The sequence below is a fragment of the Zeugodacus cucurbitae genome, chromosome 3, assembly GCF_028554725.1.
Source record: "Zeugodacus cucurbitae isolate PBARC_wt_2022May chromosome 3, idZeuCucr1.2, whole genome shotgun sequence".
Classification (NCBI taxonomy): domain Eukaryota; kingdom Metazoa; phylum Arthropoda; class Insecta; order Diptera; family Tephritidae; genus Zeugodacus; species Zeugodacus cucurbitae.
In genome coordinates, this window is record NC_071668.1 from 68,170,047 (window position 1) to 68,184,098 (window position 14,052).

Below are 14,052 nucleotides of genomic sequence, written 5' to 3' on the forward strand. Positions count from 1 at the left end.
AGATTGTATTATGTGCATATATACTTTTAATTTCGAACAGAATTAAACCGATAGATTGCGTCTACACTAGGTTTTCTTCCTTTCATTTGGATAGTGGAAAATTTCTTAACAAAACCCACTCCGTCCGCTTTGGATGAAATGACTTGCTATAAAATTCTCAACGATGACTTCGCGTACGATGGAATTACTTACTTGGATGGAGACCGATCTTCTAAAACACAGATTCCAATAAAAATAACCAATGGGTAAGACTCACTACGAGCACAATGAACTCCAAATATCTAACCCAGATAAAGCATTAATGTTACGGATGTCAATGAACAGTAGTCTCTGATATATCAATAGCTGACGAGGTTAGACTACGTGCTAAATTCCGTATTCAAAATATTAGCGAACCGAAACAAACTGAGTTTCTATAATTTATGATAAAATCCAATGAGGCAGTCTATGGACTCTTACGTGTTCGAAGCGAGGAATCTCGCTGTGAATCAACGGATATGGAAATAGGTTTAAGTCACGTCAACCCAACGAATATACGAACGAACTATTTTAAGAGAGGGGGGTTTTATATTCCACACAAAAAATGGAAATCCACCAAACTTCATTTCGAGTTTTGAATGAGTGCCAACTCATAAGAAGAACGACTAGAGTGAAGAGCACTGAGGCGTAAATTGAATGGATCAAGTCATGCTTCAACTGTTAGCTTGTGTTCTCCTTCATTATTCGTTGATCTGGAGCGCAATGACTCAATATATCTACATCACTAAAGGGTAAGTCTAATTTACAGTGTACCTATTTTACGAAATAATTGTTAATGCGTTGTCTGGTATTGCAGTTATCAGTCATTATCATGAGTCGACGTTTTGGCGCTCTTCGACACTTTCGGAAGTAGATAGACGCGCTCTTTATCAGTTAACAACACGCCTCTCCCAGCCAATTCATATACATGGTGTATGAACTCAATAAATGTAAGCAAGTATGTACATGTGTGTGTGTCAACCTACATTTGCGAGGTGTCTTCTACGGAGACTACTAACTGCTAATAAAGACTACAAAAGCTTCTACGTTGGCATTTTGCGAGAACCTCCATAATACTCACCTACCTGTCCACCAACTCAGCAGTTACTGACTTGCTTGGGTATTAAAGCGGCAGCACTACCGGAAAAAGCAGTTCCAACATTTTGCTTAGTACGACAACAGCGTCGTGGCGAGAATACCATACGTGTGTTAACGCGCGCAAAGAGTAACAGCCGTTCAAAAACCGTATAGCAGCAATAGTAACAACAACAATAAAACTATGTAGTGAGTTGTGTGTGTGAACAAAAGCCATAATCACGTTTAAGCCAGGTATATTATTAGTCATCCGTTGAAAACAGACAGCGCAAACGCGCACATACACACAGGCACATTCAAGCGTGTGTTGGGCATAGTGTCGATCGCAAATAAGCGTACATTTCCTTTGTGGTCAATTATAAAATGTGTAAATAGAATACGATAAATTCAATGTGTGCATAATTGAAATATAGACTTTTCAATATATAATCTATTTATATATATGTACACATATGTAATCGTGTAAAATAATCTTAACTTAAGTTTGTTACAAAACGCAAGCGCATCTAGCATATGTGCATATATAGAACAGGAAACAGAAGCTGTTGCATAAAAAATCACAATGTCATACATAACTGGATAAGAGTCTCAAATTTTGTTCGACTTGGCTGTATTCGCATATCAATGAAAATATTAAGTAGCATTACTTGCACATAAATTCGACAAAACGCTCGCTCCACATTGCTAAAAAGCACCTATGATCGATCGCGACCACCGAAATTAAATAGGCAACACCAACAAAGTGATAAAATAGTAAATAAATGTGTATTAATCAAGTGAGCCTCATTTTTATCTATAAAGAATATTTCGTGTCCAAATAAAATTGCGTGTCATCAATAGCGCGTTTGTTGTTTTTGATTTATTGTGTATTTATGTACGTACATACATATGTACATATATAAAAAATAATTCCATATGGTATATATATAAAATACTTGCAAAGGTGTAATGCCGCTTTTGTACTTGGGTGTTGCTTGCAATTTTACACTGCCTGTAATTGGTATGTGTACCAACAACCAACATTTCGCTTGGTGCTATCTTTAATGTTGATAATAATGCAATAGCAAAACAGCAGTGTTATTCTTAGACATGTGAAAGATGCTTTTTATTGATAACTCTTAATTTAAACAACACGTGAATTGTTGGATTTTGTAGTAATTCATTGATTTTTTAGGAATGAGTCGTATTTTATTGATACACCGCACCGCTTCACGATTGCTAGCGCGTCTGAATGTTAAACAAAATTTTAATCTATAAATATTATGATTAAAGTTAAGAATACATGCATGGTATTAAAAATAAATTTGAATGACCTACATAAATAAAGAGAATCGAAAATATATAAATTAGAGTATATAATTCAAACTTACAAAGCAAAATTATTCAAAAATATTTATTTAAAAATTTTATTAATTTTCTAGTCATAAAGAAAGAAATAAAAATGAAAAAGTCATACAATTGAGCTGTCAGCTATTAAAGAAGAAAAAAATGAAATCGAATTTGCTTTAAATTATAAGCAATAATAAAAAGAAAATTTCATAAATAAATGTACAGTTGCTTAAGTAATATCCGATATGAATTTGTTAGCAGCTTATTTTGTGATTTTTTTATATATTCTGAGCTTTAATATGTAAATAAAATTTAATTTAAATTTTAAATTTATTGGCACAAACCCTAAACAAAAATAAATGTTTTCCTCCCGATTTAAAAATAAATTTCTTTAAAAACATAAAAAAACAATGTTTCTAAGTTAAAAAAAAAATCAGTAGTAATATATTAAATATGTACATTTATATATTAAATAAAAATGATTAAAAATCAGAAATTTTAGATTTGTTTAAAAAAAATATTCGATATAAATTTGCTAGGATCAACAGAGCAGCTTAATTCCGTTATTTATATACATACATTATGAACTCTAATATGTTAAAAAATTAATGTGCCCATATAAATGTTTAAAAAATAAAAATTTGCCAATTTAAAATCCGTAATGAGTAATATTATATTTTTTTTAATATAAATTTCCAAAAAAAAATTGTATATCAATTAAAAAAAATCAATATTTTTACATAACAAAAATTAAAATAAAATAAAAAAGTGAAATATAATATAAATAAATAATTTTTGAGATTTGTTTTTGAAAATATATTCGATAAAATTTATTTGCCCAAAAAATGTAAAAATAAAAAATAATAATTCTCTGATCTAAAATCCTTAATGAGTAATATTATATTTTTCGTAATATAATTTTTTAACATTAAAAACTGTATCTCAATAAAAAAGGATAATTAATAATGATATTATTTCATAACAAACCAATTAAAAAATTGTTAGAAATCAAAAATTTTAGATTTGTTTTAGAAAATATATTCGATAAAATTTATTTGCCCAAAAAATGTGAAAATAAAAAATAATAATTCTCTGATCTAAAATCCTTAATGAGTAATATTATATTTTTCGTAATATAATTTTCTTTAACACTAAAAACTTTATCTCAATAAAAAAAATATTAATAACGATATTATTTCATAACAAAACAATTAAAAAATTGTTAGAAATCAAAAATTTTAGATTTGTTTTAGAAAATATATTCGATAAAATTTATTTGCCCAAAAAATGTTAAAATGATATAATAATTTTTTTTATATATATAAAAATTTTAATATTTTATTCGTATCAAAAATTAAATACTGCCCGAAAAAAATTTTAAAATGTGTTTTAGAAAAAATATTCGTTATAGATTTTCTAGTATCACCAAAACAGCTTATTTAATTAATTTTATAAATTTTATGAGCTCTAATATGTTAAAAAAATGTATTGGACCAAACAATTTTTGAGAAAATAATTTTTAATCTTTTGATTTTTAATAAAAATATCTTTAAAATTCACAGCTAAATAATGAAAAGTAAACAATGAAATAATATAAAAAATAATAATAACAAAACAATTAAAAATTGCTAGAAATTATTTCTCATATTTGTTTTAGACAAAATATTTACTTTCCAATTTTGTTCAACATTTTGTTGTTACAAATTATTTAATAATAATATCGCTTAAGAACAAATTTAGAAAAAAAAATATTTTTTAAACTTATTTTATATAAATATAATTGTTTTAAAAAATGTATATATAACAATATTTATTTTTTACCTTACTTTTACTTTAGAAACATTAAATTTGTTTATCTCAGTTAATAATAGTTATTACCAATTCGCTTCAAATCTATATAATAGTATAAAGTTCTACTAAAAACGTTTAAAGCAGTATTCTTTTCTATAAATAAATTCTTGATTTATATTTTTTTTATTATTAATTATTATTTATAAAATATAAAAATTTTCTAGAGAAATTCTTGCTTAGCATTTTATAATGATCAGAACTTCATCTCGTTTAAAACAAAATATTACAGATCAGTGCCGTTAACTGTCCTTGACTAATTTGCGTTATGTTTGCATTGTTGTCACATGGCGAAACTTACGTGCCGTCTAACAAAAAACAAATGTTTGTAAAAAAAATTTAATTTCAAATAACATTTTGACATGACAGTGACTGTATAGTAAATAACAGATAAGAATGACTCGACCGAAACCATCAAAGACTGTTAACAATTTCCTACCCCAATTGCAATGCTTCGTACATAACGGTAGTAGTTATTGAAAAATTTTATCTAACCTAATGATACCACATAGAATGTGTTCCCTTTTGTGGTGCTATCACTTGGTGATAGAGGGGGCCCACTAGATTAATTCGAACAGCGTTAGAATGCTTTGGCGATTACACCTTTGTTGATATTTATATTCTCATCCTCCTAGTTTTTAATATAAATTAAATTTTTTTATATTAAACCATATATTTATTTTAATGTTCGATTTTAGACTACAAAATGACCGAGTTTATGGAGGTACACGTACAGACAAATCGAAATCGCCGGGTTCCCAGAAGCATCGACACCCGACAGGAGATCTTTGGCAATAGCGATGCACGCGACAGGCATAGAAAATTGGATTTATTTCGCGATATGATCGGTGCCAGTGTCAATTTGGCGCTACGTGATAAATCCTGTTGTATGGATATAAATTTCTTAAATCGTTTCTTATATGCGAAGAAATTCGATTGCGAAGCCGCTTTAGATTTACTCATTAAATATTTATTATTCAAAGAGCATAATAAGCATATTTTACAAAAACTCAGTATTTTCGATGAAAACATACAAACATCCTTAAGAGATGGCAATCCGTCCGTATTGAAGCAGCGCGATCGTAAGGGTCGGAAAGTGCTGACTTTCGCTGCTGCCAATTGGGATACCAATAAATACAGCATGGAGGATGTGTTCCGTGCGATGCTCTTATCTTTGGATAAATTACTGGAGAATGTGGAGAATCAGGCATTGGGATTCGTGGTGATCGTCGATTGGACGAACTTCACATATAAACAATCGAAGCATATATCGGCGAAAACGCTTAAGTTGATGATTGAATGTTTGCAGGTGAGTGAATTCTATAATCTTTAATGTGGTGGTAAAAAACCTACATACATAATTTTTATACTCTCGCAACAAAGGCGAGTTGAAATCCGGATGTCTTCCTGACCGCCCACCAGTGCAAGGGATAACTTGAGTAAAAATTAAGATTATCTTAACGAAACTTGGTACACATGTTCCTTGGGACCGTGGGAGGATTGTTATGGGCAAAATCGGAGCACTACCACGCCCAAAAAATGACGAAAACCGAAAACACATAAAGTGTCATTACTAAGCCTTAAGTAACAATATGAAAGTAGTATTTGGTACAGAGGATCACACTAAGGAGGGGCATATTTGGATGTAATTTTTTGGGGAAGAGGGTGTGGGCCCGCATCAAATTGGGTTTTTTGTATATATCTCGAATTAACCAAAACCAATAAAGCTATATAAACCAAACCTTCTGCAGTCACTTCCCTTAACTCATTACACACCATGGATAGCCACGCCCACTTTCCGTACAAAGATTATATTGAAATTCACTAAAAGTTCGTCAACTCACTAACGGAAAACAACAGAAACAATAAATTTTACAGAAGAAATGGCAGAAGGAAGCTGCACTCAGCTATTTTTAATAAATGGAAAATGGGCGTGGCGTCGCCCACTTATGGATCAAAAACCATATCTCAGAAACTACTCGTGCGATTTCAATGTAGTTCGGTACATAATACTTTCTTGTTAGCCTAATAACACAAATGAAAAATGGCCGAAATTGTTTCACAACCATACCTACTTTCCTTATAACTCAATTTTGAAATCCATCTGATTCATTCACTTTAAATGTCGAAATCGGACTATAACTTTTCAAGATGCCGGATATCCAAACAGGAAGAACTCAGCGACTAAGCGTAATTTTTCACCGAAAATATCTCTCAGATATTTTCATTTAATTCAGAGAGAATCTTTTTCTTCTAATAGTGTGACTCTGTACCAAAAATGGTTAAAATCGTGTCATAACTTCCCTCCAATATACCTTATATTTGGATTATCAGACTGCCGTTGGGCTTTATACCTTATAAATCGGTTAATATGTGAGATATCTTAGCAAAATTAAGTGAGCGTATAGTCTTGAATATTGTGTAAATTGGTGGTGAAAATTAGTGAAATCGGTTCAGGAATTACCTCAGCCCCATATACTATATAAGACGATTTTCGTTATTCTATTGGACTTTCTATCTTAATAAAACTATATTAATATAAAATGTTCGGTTGCACCCGAACCTAGGCTTTTCTTATTTGTTATAATAATTAATTTTTATCACTAAAAATTTATATATTTATTCAGTGAAAAAGTCATAATTATTTGAAGCATAAGATCTTGAATTTAAAAATATATATATTTATTATTAAAAATTAAACATTAAAAAAAAATATTTATTATGCTTAAATATTTGTTTTTTTACTTATTTTATTTCTTATATTTTTAAAATTTGTTCAATTTTTTATTAATTTCATACACTTCATTTTATTTACTTAAAAAAAAAAATAATAATAATTTTGTGATTAAAAAAAAAATTAGAAAAGTTATAACTATTTGAAGTATAAGACCTTGAATTAAAAAGAAAATATTTATTATTAAAAAATTAAAAATAAAAAAATATATATATTATGCTTAAATATTTGTTTTTTGTTTTTTTTTTTTACTTTTTTTATGTATTTTATTTATTATATTTTTAAAATTTGTTAAATTTTTTTATTAATTTCATACACTTCATTTTATTTACTTTAAAATCATGAGAAAAAATAATAATTTTGTGATTAAAAAAAAATTAGAAAAATTATAACTATTTGAAGTATAAGACCTTGAATTAAAAAGAAAATATTTATTATTAAAAAATTAAAAATAAAAAAATATATATATTATGCTTAAATATTTGTTTTTTGTTTTTTTTTTTTAACTTTTTATTTTTGTACTTATTTTATTTCTTATATTTTTAAAATGTGTGCAATTTTTTTTATTAATTTCATACAGTTCATTTTATTTAACTTTGAAATGATGAGAATAAAAAATAATTTTGTGATTATATAATTTCTGTGATATTTTTTTTTTGTTTCGATCTGTTTTTTAATAAAACAGCAGATAATAAAGAAAAAAATTGTCTGTGTTCAATTTATTTTAATTAAAATTGTTTTTTTAGTCTCTCAATATTTTTTAAAGTCATTTTTTATAAATAGTCATTGTTACTTAATTTAAAAAAATTAAAAAAATAGTGTTTAACTATTACCAGCTAAAAATTTTTAATTTTAAAAATTTTCAAAAATATTAATGTTTTTAGTCTGTATTTTTTATATTTTTTAATCAGATTAATATTGAATTTATATTTTTAAATTACAAATATTGATTTTGGATTATTTCAAATAGAGTAAACTCCTCATTTTGAGAAAGTATCAGATAATAAAAAAAAAAAATCTAATGATATTAAAAAATGTATATAATGTATCTATATACATAAAATATCTTTTTTAATTAAAAAAAAAATTAAAATAAAATATTTTTCATTTTAAAAATAATAGTAGTGCATAAAACTTAATCATATTTTTCCAATAAAAATTTAATAAAAATTTTATAAAATTTTTATTAAAAATAATATCAATATTAAGTTTTTTTAAAAAAATCCCAATAAGTTTTGGTGTCTTCTTATTTATAAATTTATGGCTGTTTGGAGTAATCACTATGTGCTCAAACACACACGAAAATGCATATACATACATATGTGTGTATACGAGTCTAGGCGAATTCTTTTTATTTTAATTTTGCGATATATTAATTCAAACAAAGATATAATAATACAAACAATGCTTGATAAATAAATATCATATCTATAAAAATACACGCCTGTATATACATACATATATATGTATTTATATTGTACTCATATGTTCATATGCAGGCCGGGTACTCGGTAAATATTTGAAAAAAAAAAATCAGTTTATTATATTACAGTTTAGTCTTGTGGCAATGCAGGTGAATTTTCAGTTATATTTGTATGTCATATATGTATGTTTATATATAAATACATATATGTACATATATATATACAATTATGTACACATGCATTTTGGATTGCTTTATATTTTGGCGAAAAATATAATTGTCTGTGGCAAACAGTTAATGCAAAAAGTCGCCACTCACTTTGGTGACTCATTTTTATTACCAAATATGTGAAAATATGTTTTTGAGATAAAAGATGTGTACACCGGCAAACGGAGTCATTAAAACAAAATGTCTTGAATGCACAGTAACTACAATTTGGTGAAAAAAGAATCAAGAATTTAAAAAGTTATTTCACTTAATAACTTAAATAATTCGAAAATCCTTATATATTGCTACTAAAAATGAAAAAATAGATAAAAATAATAAAATAAAATATGTAATAATAATAAAATAATTTTTTTGATAATTTGTATGATAAAGACATACTCCGATTAATACATTTTTACTGAAATTAATCTTAAATTTTCATAGCGCCACTAATTTTAAAATTTGCCTTTCCAAAATATAGAAAAATTTACTGAATTTTTATAATGAAGCTTTTCTTTTTGAACGCCTAAAAGTAGGCTACAAAAGCAGAATTTATTACATGATTTTCCAAAGGCAAGGTCAACGAGGTTTCGCATCAATCAAGTCGCTTCAGGAATGGAATTCGTTTAACACAATTAAAAGAAAATTGTACAAATAATCAGTATGCCCAACGTTTTTAACAAAAAAAAAACTATTTTTATTTAAGGGGTTAGGGGCAGTCAGAGACACAAAAAATTAGTGTTTTAAGTAATTTTTTTTTTTTTTTGCTATAATATTATGTTATTTTACAAAAGTGATAATATGGCATTATTACATATGTTTTGACTTGAAGTTACTGTTTGTTAATTAAATAGGTCCTTGCGGTGACAAACAAAAGTCCTTGGAGATTCATCTAAAATCAATCGGATAAGAAAAATTAGTTTTATAAATAGATAATTTTCGAAGTTTTTTTTCAAAAGAAGATTTTTTTCAAGATTTTCGGGAAAAAATCAACAGTTAATTGGTCTTAAAAAATCGAAATTTTTCATAAACAGGCCCAGAATTATTATATAAACAAAAAAAGCTGTATAATATTATTAAAATAAATAAATATTATTAAAATCTATTGAACAGTTTTCGAGTTACAGTTATCATCAGTTCAAAAAACATAGTTTTAAAAAAAATGCATTTCAAGTTTCACATTAACGTTTTAGAGTGCCCGAGCGCTATTTGTTATTTGTTGAATAACTCGAAATGTAATTATCGAATAAACTTCAATTTTTCAGCTAATTTTTTTAAAATAATTTTCAGATAATTTTTTTTACCAAACGAAAAAGCAAAAACAAAAAAAATATTATTTGAAAATCCTGACTGCCCTTAACCCCTTAATATCAATAAGACAATATGAAGACACTCCTAACGATTTTGTGACCATTTAGCTTATATTAGTTTATATAATTTTTATATTATTTATTCTGTTATATTATTATACACGCTTTTTGTCAATTAATCGCCTACATAATAATCTTTCCTCTCTTCACAGGATTGCATGCCGGCAAAATTCAAGGGCATACATTTTATCGGTCAACCTTGGTATGTGGATGTGATGTTAAAAGTAATAAAACCCTTTTTAAATGAGAAAATAAAGCGACGCCTACTGGTACATGGCACCAATTTGACCAGCTTACATAATATGGTCAGTAAAGATATTTTACCACCGGATTTGGGTGGCGAAGGTCCGGCCATTAATACATTGGACTGGTATCATTATCTGTTGGAGTCAAGTCAGAATTCGGAACTGAAAAAGTCCTATAGACTTATTGAAGCGACTGTATATGCCAAAACGGCAGATTGGCAGAAACCGGTAGCAATTACAAATGGCGCGCAAAAAATCGAATCGAATGGAAGTTTAGTTAATATTAAACAAATCTCATGACAATGTAGACTTTTAGTTTTTATAATAAATATTTTTAGTGATGCACTTGACTTTCAATGTGTATCAAAATGTGTTTGTATGTACTTGTAGAACTATGTATTTCCATTATTTTTTATGTTTATCGCATTCATTATTATCTTTAGTTTATTTTTTAGTTTATGAGTACACAATTGTACGCGATAATATATTGATTTATGTTTGAATGCAACATTTGAAATTGTTTTATTAAAACTTATTTTTTCCGCATAAAAAAGGTTTTGTTTACTAATTTTTTTCATTAAAAATTTTTTAATTTGTACTTTTCTTTTGATCTACATTTACGCCGAAAAATGTGCCACTTTTTGACTACATGTTGACAGACTGCTCTATGTAGGTGGAGAGTACACTAATTTATATCAATTGAAGTATTGTTAACTCAATAGATTTTCCAAAACATATTTCTCATTTCACAGCACATTTTAAAAATTTCCAAAACATTTGTGAACTTACTGCTTTATATGAAATCTGCTATCTGAGAAACCCATAAATGTTTTCAAATTCACAATACAATAATTGAATAATTTATGAAGCCTGAAATTAAGAACGCTGTGAACAGCAAATATTTAAAAAAAAAAAATGTTTTTATCCCGCTTCAACAAATATGTCTTGAATTTTCACAAACACACACACGCACACAATAAAAAGACACAATTCATACTTAAGAAGAAACTCAACTCCTTACACTTGAGAACGATTTAAATGAAACGCACAGACGTATATATTCCGGACATTTAAAAAATTAAAAAAATTACAGAGCTTACAGCATTCCACAAAAATTAAATTTCCTTTTATTATTAAATATTATTTAACTGAAATGCACCGAAAACATCTAAAATTATGTTTTAGCGCTCCATTGTTGCTACAAGTACTTGTGGATCTGGTGGCGCATCATCTGGTTTATCCTCGTCATCATCACCACCCGTAGATGGTATATCATCACTTGGTGCTGGTGGTGCTGGCAATTTTTTCGCCATATCTAAATATTTCTTGCTTTCAACGTCATCCAAAATTTTAAATGGTTGATCCTTGCCCACAATTGCAATTGAGATATTCTAAAATAACAAAAAAAAAAATATAAAAATCAAACACACACTTGTACACATTTTTAATAAGTTGCATTTAGATTGTGAAATTTACCAGCAGTGGCGATTCGCTGTCTTCGTCATTGGGCAACGAACCACGTATAGCTTGAATGCCGTGACAAATTAATTCGTCTTTTGTGCAAACAAAGTCACGTCCCTTCGAACTTATATTACGTTCCAAATATGTGCGCGCACTTTGTGAACGTGAACCAATTGACATGGCTTTGCAATTGAAAAAGTTTGCTGAAGGATCTACTTGGAATATATGTGGACCTCTTTCGTCATAGCCGGCTACCAAAAGTCCCACACCATATGGACGACGATCATAACGTTGTGTGGTTACTTGCATTTTATTACCAAGATTCGAAATGAGACGCGATACCGGGTATCGGGCACCATAAGCATACTTGTAATTTAAACATTCCGTACGTAAATAATTACTAAGTACGCGTGCATCAGCTGTAATGCCAGCTATGGATATACCCAAATGATCATCAATTGGTATAATTTTACGCTGGGATGAGGAAAGTTCAGAAGCTGCACGACGCAAAGCAACCAGTACTGCATAGTCCGAATTTTTCAAGCCTACAGTGGCCGAACCAAGTTTTACAGCTTCCATGGCGTATTCAACTTGATGCAGGCGACCCTGCGGACTCCACACAGTAACATCACTGTCATATTGGTTTCGAAACTGTAAATATACATTAATTTGAATTAAATATACACTATTTTTAAGTAAGTTCTTACCATTTTTGTTAATACAGAAAAAATCTACAATGATTCGGCAAATAGTAAATGACAATGCTTGTCGCCAATTCAGTATGAATAATTAAGTTGCTAAATTAATTACTATATGGCGAGATTGAATACAACAGGGTAGTGACAAGCAGTTCAGTACTGCCAGATTATTTCAATTTTACTTGTAAAAAGCATTATTTAAGCATATCCACGCTTGTTATATAAAGCTTTTGAACTATAATTATCAATTAAAAATTAGTTTAATTATAGTATTTCATTTATATATTTTTATTTGATATTTATAAACGTTTGATAAATATTTTAAATATATGAGTCAGCCTGCAAAATGGACTGTATGCGACAAAAGTGCCGACATCGCTACACTACGATAGCAAGAGAAAGTTAACGAAGCGAAGTCAGCAAGCGGAAACGTGTCCTTTTTCGTTGAGTCATTTCCTTTCATAAATTTAATTTTTATATCCAAGATCTTTATGATCACTGTAAGTTAAGTTCTCTCTAAAGCTATTTTTTAAACAAGCTTATGTCATTATAATAATTTATTAAAACATTAAGCATATCTATATATATTAAAAAATGTTGAATATGATTCTTCCACTTTTACATAAACAATTCAATTCTATTCACAAGAAATCTCTCTCGTACCTTCTCTTTGTGCCAATTGTAGCTATGACATTCTTCTATAAAGAGATAAGTATAGTAATAAAAGTAAAAAATAGAAAAGTTATGATTTTATGTGCCGTAAAAATACCTCATCATTACGGCATGCATCTAGGAAAGCTTGGAGGCCATGAGATTTCAGTTCATCCTCAGCACATAATATGCCTACAAAAAATTGTTTTCATTTAGTTATGAACATACAAAAATTAATGGAAATGCAAACGTAACCTTTTGAATTCGTTAGAAGTAGTTTTTCCAAATATTCACATGCCCGCTTAGACCCCGAACCTATAGCCATTGCGTTGCATTCATAAAAATTGCCAGAAGAATCAATGTGATATATATGTATTCCACTATCATCACAACCGGTCAGTAAAACCTCAACATCATATGGCTTTCTGTCGTAACGTTGTGTTCTTATTTGTATCTTTTTGCAAAGATGTTTTACAAGACGTATCATTGGACATGCTGTTGAATAAGCAAATTTGTATTTTCCAGCTTCCTCTACCAGATGCATAAAAAAATCGTTCCCATTTGGTTGGTTGCCCGCGTATGAGAATGCTATATATTCATCAATTTTTCGTATTTGATAAAATTGCGCCGAAGCCACTAGTATGACTAAATCAGCAGATTTGATAGCCACCACTGGAAGACAAGTTTTGTTTTTTCTGTCCTATAAACATAAAAAAATGCAAATTATTTAAAACTCCATGTATTTACAAATATAAACGCTAATATTAATACTATTTATCACCATTTAGACAAAAATAATAATTTTGATAAGAACTTGTTGATAAAATGTCTTTTTGCCAGAGAACATTTATGTATGTATATTTTTTTACGATATTCAATATAAAACTGACGATCTGTTGGAAAATTTACTTTAACAGGGTGATGGTGATACTTAATTACTTTTTATTAAATTAATATGTTATTAAATGCATTC

The 14,052-nt window shown here is 28.3% G+C and overlaps 3 protein-coding genes across 7 annotated transcripts; 1 reads left to right on the forward strand and 2 right to left on the reverse strand.

Moving 5' to 3' along the window:
* The first annotated feature begins 46 nt into the window (after window positions 1–46).
* Window positions 47–10,779, forward strand: LOC105214697 (clavesin-2). 4 transcript variants are annotated; one of them, XM_054226245.1, is made up of 4 exons: window positions 47–770; window positions 836–1,311; window positions 4,989–5,599; window positions 10,177–10,779. In XM_054226245.1, the coding sequence occupies exons 3-4, from the start codon at window positions 4,997–4,999 to the stop codon at window positions 10,567–10,569; spliced, it is 996 nt and encodes a 331-aa protein (XP_054082220.1). In that variant the 5' UTR covers window positions 47–770; window positions 836–1,311; window positions 4,989–4,996; the 3' UTR covers window positions 10,570–10,779. The 4 variants fall into 4 exon arrangements, with proteins under 4 accessions (XP_054082220.1, XP_011186564.1, XP_011186563.1 ...); XM_011188262.3 differs by having other exon boundaries at window positions 52–770; window positions 836–1,302; XM_011188261.3 differs by having other exon boundaries at window positions 55–770; window positions 836–1,347.
* Window positions 10,780–11,365: 586 nt separating this feature from the next.
* On the reverse strand, window positions 11,366–12,584 carry LOC105214698 (proteasome subunit alpha type-1-like). The gene is made up of 3 exons (XM_011188266.3): window positions 12,438–12,584; window positions 11,746–12,381; window positions 11,366–11,660 (listed from the first exon to the last, which is right to left on the reverse strand). Exons 1-3 carry the CDS (start codon window positions 12,438–12,440, stop codon window positions 11,451–11,453), a joined length of 849 nt encoding a protein of 282 aa, XP_011186568.1. The 5' UTR covers window positions 12,441–12,584; the 3' UTR covers window positions 11,366–11,450.
* Window positions 12,585–12,967: 383 nt separating this feature from the next.
* On the reverse strand, window positions 12,968–13,995 carry Pros35_2 (proteasome subunit alpha type-1). Of its 2 annotated transcripts, none has more exons than XM_054226717.1 (4): window positions 13,861–13,995; window positions 13,335–13,779; window positions 13,198–13,271; window positions 12,968–13,123 (listed from the first exon to the last, which is right to left on the reverse strand). In XM_054226717.1, the coding sequence occupies exons 1-4, from the start codon at window positions 13,861–13,863 to the stop codon at window positions 13,070–13,072; spliced, it is 576 nt and encodes a 191-aa protein (XP_054082692.1). In that variant the 5' UTR covers window positions 13,864–13,995; the 3' UTR covers window positions 12,968–13,069. The 2 variants fall into 2 exon arrangements, with proteins under 2 accessions (XP_054082692.1, XP_054082691.1); XM_054226716.1 differs by having other exon boundaries at window positions 12,968–13,126.
* Window positions 13,996–14,052: the final 57 nt, after the last annotated feature.